At 31.9% G+C, this 8,471-nt stretch overlaps 1 protein-coding gene across 2 annotated transcripts; it reads left to right on the top strand.

Annotated features, from left to right (window-relative positions):
- The first annotated feature begins 283 nt into the window (after positions 1-283).
- LOC110649896 (SEC14 cytosolic factor) lies at positions 284-7,127 on the top strand. Of its 2 annotated transcripts, XM_021804639.2 has the most exons (12): positions 284-677; positions 797-825; positions 1,353-1,470; positions 3,981-4,064; positions 4,175-4,228; positions 5,027-5,104; positions 5,270-5,323; positions 5,476-5,535; positions 5,653-5,748; positions 6,063-6,164; positions 6,273-6,353; positions 6,530-7,127. In XM_021804639.2, the coding sequence occupies exons 4-12, from the start codon at positions 4,062-4,064 to the stop codon at positions 6,848-6,850; spliced, it is 849 nt and encodes a 282-aa protein (XP_021660331.1). In that variant the 5' UTR covers positions 284-677; positions 797-825; positions 1,353-1,470; positions 3,981-4,061; the 3' UTR covers positions 6,851-7,127. The 2 variants fall into 2 exon arrangements, with proteins under 2 accessions (XP_021660331.1, XP_021660330.1); XM_021804638.2 differs by lacking the exon at positions 1,353-1,470.
- The last annotated feature ends 1,344 nt before the right edge of the window (positions 7,128-8,471 follow it).

An 8,471-nucleotide genomic window follows, 5' to 3' on the forward strand; every position in this document is an offset into this window, starting at 1 on the left:
TATCTTCTATTTTATAATTATATTCTATAATAAACTTAATCTATAAGAAAAATTCTTTAATTTCCATCTAATTTTGGGGTTGAGCTGGCCTTGGCAAGGTCTATTGGATAGCTTTTCATTTTTAGTGTTCTGTATGCTTTCTTTTATCATAATTTCATTAAAAATAAAAAAGAAAATAAAAAAGAGAAGCACTACAAAACAAAAATCATCGGATGTGTGGTGTGTTTTTTCTAACTTTCTATGTAAAATGTGGCACACAATGCCAGACAAAGAGAGAGAGAGAGAGGAGAGAGAGAGAGAGAGTTCCTTTTAAAAGCTTCAACTTTTTTTTTTTTTAGGTGGACTATGGAATTTGTTGGTAGACCCGCCTTTCTTGACCTCTAAAATCTGAATGATTTGCTCTTGTTCCTGTTTTCTTATTGTAAACACCATTCATATAACCATTCTTTTTGGGGTTTAATATCTCTCTGTTTCTCTAAATCCTTTGTTAGATTTTGTATGCTACTTGTGAAAAGAGAGTCAACCAAGAGAAGCTAAAAGGGTACCTAAATTTGCCACTCCTGCATTTCTCTTTCTTACTTTGGTGCTAGGGAGAGAGAGAGAGGGGGGGAAGGAAGGAGAAATGGGTATTGTTCCAGATGAGGCAATCAATCAGTTCAAAGCACTAATGGATCAAGGTTGATCTCTACTTAATTTTATGTATTTTGTTTATGTTCATATCTATTTCTTCATAAATATTGCCTGAATTAACTGCTTTTCAATTTTATTTTGTTTGCTTTTTGAAATGTGATGGCAGTTGAGGAGCCATTGAAGACGACATATCAGGTATCTACTTTGTTCTCTACATTTGTTTTTACTTTGTTTCATTAGTCTCATTGTTATTTTTCTCAACTTGGGTCTGAAGTTTTTCAAGCGTATTTCCATTGTCAATGGGTACTTAGCTGTTTTGTTGGTATCTTCTGCATACTGTGATGCTGATCCACTCATTTATTCCTGTACTTTTTTGTTAAAAAAATTGCTTAAATTGAACTTTTTGTTTTTTGGTTAAAAATGGTATCGAATCTTGGATGTTATCAAGTAAAAGGATTAGTTCAAGATTAATGAATAAATAAGAAGAGAAAAAAGATTGAGGTGTGAAATTCTTTTAAGGTTGAAATGGCTAGATGGGCTGCTTATTGTGTTTCTGCAAAATTAAATTTGGAATTTCTTGTGATATTTTAACCATCATTTTGTTTGCTATCATATTTTAACCATATGGTATGGGTAAAGAAACAGCTTGGAAATACTGGTATATTCTATCCAGCAGCCCATTTGGAGGGCTTTCTAACATCCTACATCCAACTTTAATGCAGAATTAGCAAGCCAGTCTCCACAGCCATTTGGTTCTCTGGACACGTGATTTCCTTCCTGATAATATGGATAGCACTAAGAGAGTCTAAACCTTATAGTCTATACCTGAACTCCAATAAGGTTTATAACTGAAGTTTTTTTTTTTGCCATTTAACCAACTGAATAGGTCATTTTTAATGAATAATCAAGTGATAGATGGATTGACGGGCATTTCTATTTGTACTTTGGCTAATGAGTGGCAGAGGGCTTTTTATTGTAGTATTGAAAACATGTTGGTGGTCTTTATGAAAATGGGGAATTAATTAAGAAGAATGCTCCTCCAGTAGACTGTTAGTTTTAATATTTGTTTTCCGCTAGCCCAGTGGTAATTTTCTGGTCATTTTTTATTATTTAGGCTAGAAGCTTAAACCTAATCCTTCCGTTGCCATCTCTTTGATGCTTTGCCAAAAGAACCTAATCCTTATGCCATAGGAACTTTGACATTTGTTCCTTAGCCAAGTAGAACTGTTCTCTCTATCTCCATCCTTGTTTTCCTTTTCCAGTTCATTTGAATGTCTTAAATTGGGTGACTGCAATGGCCTATTACTATTAGCAATCTTGGAACTTTGCTCTTCTCCTTTCTGTTTAGAAAGTGTAGTATCACTTGAATTTAGCATGGTACGTAAACACCACTTATGTTGGTATCATATTAAATATTAGTAGCTTGGTACTGGATTATGTCCAACTCAACCCTAATGTATAGTAGACAGCCATCTATGGAATAAGGTTTTTAGAATTTTTATCAATAACTTATGGATTGAATTTTGCATTTTGAAAGATGCTTTTGTGGCTTGGTCACTGTTGTCATCCTGTTTATATCAAGTTTGCCAAAAGTGTGAACAGGAATTTTAGCAATGCTAATTTTATGCACTCCTTTTAAACAATCTCTATTATTGGTCCAAATCTCATCCCATGCTACCAAAAACCTATTCTACAGGTTATATAAAGCATTTGTTTTTAGGTTTTGCTAATTCTGAATTTGTTTGTGATTCTTAATTCTTTTGTTGGCTATATTAATTTTAGTTTCTTGATAAATTTAAGGTTTTTTCATTGGATGAAATCTGTATTTGTCAATTATTTTTTGTTTTATTAGTTTTCACATGATCTGACTAGAAGAATTTTTTTTTTTTTTAAATCAGCGTTAATAGGAAGCTCTATTTAACACATAGAATTGGTTTCTAGATATGTGAGATAAAATTAAGACCAATAGTAGAGAAAAGTGTTTAAAATAGTGTAAAAGAAAGTGTTGCTAGTATTTTTCAAGTGTCAATGGTATTGTGCAAGGGTGTCCTTAAGACTAGGTGGGTTAGCGGTTAAATGATCATCCTAACCGAAGTGGTCTGTTTGAAAAATGGGGAAACCAAACCAATCCAAATTTATGGCTGGCTCACCCTACTTAAATTAACTGAATCTTAATTCTAAATCATTTGGGAGTAACTATGTGAATTTGATTTTCATTTTTCTTGTTTTATGGCTGCATCTTTGGAAAGAAAAACTGACACAGAAAAACAAATTAACCTTAAATGACAAAAGTATTATTTTAAATGTAGAAGTTCCTTCGCCAAGCTTGTTTGCAATTGCAATAATTATACATGCATATGAGAATTTTCTTTGTTTGTAGAGGTTGATGCTCCATTAGGTAGCAGTGATAACCTCAGGGATTCTGAAAATTGAATGGGTTATGAAATCTTTGTATTCTTGAGATTGATAGTGTTTGATTTTAATTTTGTATCTATTACGAATAAATTCATAAATTTTCTGGATTTTTCTTGATCAGTTGGAAGAAAATAAAATCTTTTTGGGATAATCTTTTGATGTATCAATTTCTTATTTTCAATTTGAAGAAATTTAGGCTCAGTCATCAAAGTAACTTAATCTCTTTGTCAAAATATTTGTAGACATAAGTTTATTGTTTTTGAGAAACACTTTTGAGAGGGACTGGGTTAATAAGGGAAAGGAACACCAAATTTTTGGATCTACACGCTAACCATCTTAATATGAAAACCTTTCACAAATCTTTTCCAATTTTCAATAAATTCAATTTGTCATGAATCCAATGCTGAAATTTGTAAGTGGGGAAAAAAAAAAAAAAAGAAAGATCAACATCTAAAATATCAATAACCATGGTTACGGTTATGCTTTTCCCAAAACAAATTATTTATCTTTTTAGCAAGAAATACAAATCCTCTTTTCATTCCAATAGCTTGTAACCAAGAAGTTCATTTGGACCAATCTTTGTCAGTGTCCAATACAATATATTGAGAATTTATCTTTTTTATTTTATCCTAAATCTGTTGTATTAGAGTTAGTTTTCATTTTAATTGTATTTCCGCACTGCATCCTAGGTGCTTATAAAGCCGTGGGGAATGTGAGATAAAACGTGTGTTTTATATTAATTTTAATTTATCTTTGGTTTAAGGGATGGCAGTGGTCCTTGTAGTAAACCCTTGGGAGGCAGTGAGTGTGTTTTGGTTCTGCAGTATAGAGAAAATTTCTTGATTTGTTTTATGTTCATTTTATGGAACCCGCATTGGGAAAACCTCTGGTTGTTGATTTTGTGTTGCCTAACATATTGTTTCTTTATTTTGTAGAATATTCATCAAGGATGTCAAACTGAAACTTTGATCCGTTTTCTAAAAGCTAGAGAATGGAATGTTCCCAAGGCCCACAAAATGGTTTGCAGTTCCCTTTTCAGTTGAAAGGCTTCATTAATACGTTGATTTTTCATTTTTAATATTCTTATGGTTAAAGTCATTTGCTGATTTGGTCTTTTATGATGCTCTAGTTAGTTGATTGTTTGCATTGGAGGATACAAAATGAGATTGACAATATATTAGTGGTAAGTTTTTTTATAACCAGGTACTTCATTTATCCTCTATTTCTTTTTTTTTTTTTTTTTGGTCTGAAGATGGAGTGGCTGTGTGATTTAATGTTTTAGTTAAAGGTGGGAGTTATATATATATATATATATATATAGACTTGTTCCTTGTTTTGTTGGCCAATATGGCATTAAAAGTTACATTGGCAATTGCCTAGAAGTAAATAAATTTTGACTGATATCAATTCTCATCTCATAGTCAGCTTTAGAGCTAAAGAATTGTTGTTGGTTCTTTTGTCTTTGTTCATAAGCTTTTTATCATTTATTACCAACAATTATAAAATTTTGCATGACCAGAAGAGCTATTGAAACCAGAAAATAGACCAATGTGATGTCAGACTCATTAAGCTGTGCGTTCAATGAGAAATTTTTGCTTTTTGTTTGATTGAAGTTTTGTGTTGCATTTTGCAAAATGGATGACTCATGCTTAATTTGCTTCATGGAATGTAGACTGATAGTTAATTTGGTTCCAAATAATGGCATTATTGAACTGCTAAACTTAAAAACTTGTTTTCCACAAGGAATAAATATTATATTACTATTGCACAGACCCCCTCCCCCTCCACACCCACCTACTCCTTGCATGCATGCACACTATCAAGATTGAAGAAAACCATTATATCTCGTGTAGTTAGGGAAAGGCTTTGCAACTATATCAAGTTCTTCTGGGTTCTTGCTGCTAATCTAGGTAAAATTTTCAATTATTATGTGGTCACTGAACACTTAAATGTCTGATCTGGATGCTATTTCTTTGTACAGAAACCTATAGTTCCAACTGATTTGTACAGATCAGTGCGTGATTCACAACTTATAGGAATGTCGGGTTACTCAATAGAGGTGCTAATTTTATGTTTGAATTTATCATGCTTATGGTTTTTTTATTTAGTTTAGAACAATTAAGATACTGCTGTATCTTGCTCAATGATGCACCAAATATTTGTTTACATTTTCTAGAGGAGTGTATGCTGTCAGAAATTCCTTAACTTATTCTGTCTTCTTCAGGGGCTTCCAGTCTTTGCTTTTGGTGTTGGGCTCAGCACATATGATAAAGCATCTGTAAGTATCACGATAAATGTCTTCCTGATTTTTCATTCTGACGGCTCTTTGAATTTAGATTAGTAATTAAATCTTAATGAGGTGTTTTGGAGTATTCTGACTTTAAGTATGATAAACGATAACACTGTTTTGCATTTCTTATTTCATCACAGGTCCACTACTATGTTCAGTCGCATATTCAAATAAATGAATATCGGGACCGTGTAATTCTGGTGAGCATTAGTTGCACATTCAAATAAATGACTATTGAGACCGTGTAATTCTCGTGAGGATTAGATTTGGTGCATTCTGAGTGTTTTAAGTGGCAATTTTTGTATTTATTCTTGTAGCCTTCTGCTTCAAAAAAATATGGGAGACCAATAACCACCTGTGTGAAGGTTTTGGATATGACTGGTCTGAAGCTGTCAGCTCTTAGCCAAATAAAGGTATAACTTACCATTCTACAAGTTTTTGGTTTTCTCCACCGATCTTTCCTTGAATTATCTTCATTTTTCTCTTTAAATGTTTTGCCAATATCTGTGTATCAAGATATCAATGGCATTAATTAACCATATTTTGCTGAAGCTGCAGAAAATTTTACTGGGTCAACCTTATTGTATCTTACTTCAAACTTCTGACCAGCATATAATAATTGTGAATCTTCACTGCTATAATGGATAGTTGCGTTTTAAAAGCTCATGTACTGCCACAGTGGTTGCATTGTCACGTTTATCGAGTCCTCTTTTTTGTGTCGCTGCAGTTGCTGACAATCATAACGAGTATTGATGACTTGAACTATCCAGAGAGAACAAAAACATATTATATTGTAAATGCTCCATACATATTTTCAGCGTGTTGGAAGGTAAGCTCTCTCATGTTTGTGTATCAAGTACAATGAATTCAGCACTATATTTATAGTGACCTTGGCATTGAGTTACAGACACCAGATAAAACTTAGAATCTTTGGCAGGTTGTCAAGCCTCTACTGCAAGAGAGGACTAGAAAAAAACTTCAGGTTTTACCAGGTAATGGGCGAGATGAGCTGTTGAAGGTAAGACATTTTCTCCCTGATTCTTGAAGTATTGGAAACCTGATCATTACATGTTCTGTTTTACTATGTTTCATTAGTGATCTCTAGAAACCTCAGAATCATGTTTTCTTTTTCCTAACATTAGTCAGCAAGCATAGCTTTTTAAGGACTGTTCTTGTTGGGCATTTTCAATGTAGATAATGGATTTAGCATCTCTTCCACATTTCTGTAAAAAGGAAGGATCTGGATCATCACGACATGCAGAGAATGCTATGGAGAACTGCTATTCCTTGGATCATCCATTTCATCAACAACTCTACAACTACATCAAGCAGCAGTCCCTGATCAATGGAACTGACAAACCAATTAAACAGGGGTCTTTCCACGTGAATCTGCCTGAGGCTGGGGATGGGAAAGGAACAGAAATCCTTAAAACCATTGAATCAGAGCTACACAAGTTTGAGAATGGTAGTGAGCTTCCCAGATCAGTAAGTGGCCTCAAAATCAATGGCGACTGAGGTTTGACATGATGCATTCTCCATGGCTTGAAAGAGGTGAATGTTGGATCTTGATAACCAAAATCACTTTGTTATAGGTATACAATATAAATTGCGGTGATTCCCCATATCCCTACTTAAGAGGGAAAAGCTAATGCTGTATATGTAATTTGAGATGTTGACTGGATAATTCGTATAAAGCTTTCCACAGCCTGACACGATGTAGGAATGTAGCAGAGAATTGTAATTCCTATTTTCCCCATTTTATGCTAAGAGAAATCCGTTTTAGCCACTATCATTTGACTGTTTGCTGAAGGTCTCTCTCTCTTGTGTCAATGATTTTGCTCTTATCTTAGCCTCAGTGAAACAAAAAATTATTCAGTTCAATCAGTGCATGTGTATATTTGCTCGCAATGATATGGGTTTCATTTTTCTTAATTCGAAGAGGAATTAATTTTTTGTGAGTGAGGACGTATTGCCCTGTGAAACTGAATTCTGACATACCAAATCGTTTTCTGTCATTAGATTAATAATATTAAATGTTAATTGTTAATTTACCTAACCTATTATAGGTAGTAGGCAGTGCTCAGGAGTCTCAGACCGAATTGAAGAATCATATCGAACTAAAGTTATTTTGATACTTTAGTTTAGTTCTGATTCTTCACTAAGAATGGAATTGAAACTGAACCAACATTAAACTCAAAATCAAATTTATACATATGTTTTTATTTTTTTTATTTTTTTTAGATGTATTGTATACTTTTATCATAATTATATATATTTATCTATGTATATTAATTATAAACTAAATATAACCTAATATTATATTTTATTTTTCAATGTTTTCTTAATAATTTTAATTATACATACATTAAATTACCTTATAATTCTTAATTATAAATGTACTATTATACGATATATATGTGTGTGTGTGTTAATTCATAATTATATTTAATCTTATATTTAAACATTGCATAATTAATATATAGTTAAAATGTATTTTATATGATATAATATTATATTATATAATATACTTAATTTTAATTTATATATGCATTTTATAATTAAATATTATATAATTTTGAAATAGTTAAAATATATATTATATAATATTTTATTTATTAATAACCCAATTCAAAACTTAAATGTTAATTAAATATGACTTTTTTAAAGAAATAATTACATAAAATGTATCAAGAACCAAGAATTGAATAGAAATCGAAAGCTGAATTGGAATCGTACCGAACCGAAACTGAAAAATTAAGAATCATATCAAATCAAAACTAAAACAACGAAGAATAAAACTTGAATTTTACCAAAAATTTTGATTTGATTGCAGTTCCTAAGCAGATCCTGAATTGAATTGATACCGCACACCCTTAATTGGTAGTTTTAATTTGCAATGGGCAATTTTTTTTCCTAAAGAGACTTTTTTTTTTCTTTCAAATTTTAGTGTATTTCATAATCTTTTATGGCAAGAGATCCATGTGTCAAGAGATTCCCTCAAATTTCAGTATGTTTATTACAACACTAACTAAATCTTAATCCTAAACTAGCTAGGATCGGTTATATGGATAATTTTTACCATTCAACTCTGTTAGACATCAAATATGTATCACTTGTAAATCATTTAGTACTATTT

Source organism: Hevea brasiliensis, chromosome 3 (assembly GCF_030052815.1).
Source record: "Hevea brasiliensis isolate MT/VB/25A 57/8 chromosome 3, ASM3005281v1, whole genome shotgun sequence".
Taxonomy (NCBI): domain Eukaryota; kingdom Viridiplantae; phylum Streptophyta; class Magnoliopsida; order Malpighiales; family Euphorbiaceae; genus Hevea; species Hevea brasiliensis.

What these genes read in the sequence shown, in the direction of transcription:
- LOC110649896 (XM_021804638.2), top strand. Translation starts at nt 623, where the DNA reads ATGGGTATTGTTCCAGATGAGGCAATCAATCAGTTCAAAGCACTAATG. An exon ending in AGATTGACAATATATTAGTG is followed by an intron (nt 4,229 to 5,026) that starts GTAAGTTTTTTT and finishes TTCTTTGTACAG; the next exon opens with AAACCTATAGTTCCAACTGA. An exon ending in TATTTTCAGCGTGTTGGAAG is followed by an intron (nt 6,165 to 6,272) that starts GTAAGCTCTCTC and finishes AATCTTTGGCAG; the next exon opens with GTTGTCAAGCCTCTACTGCA.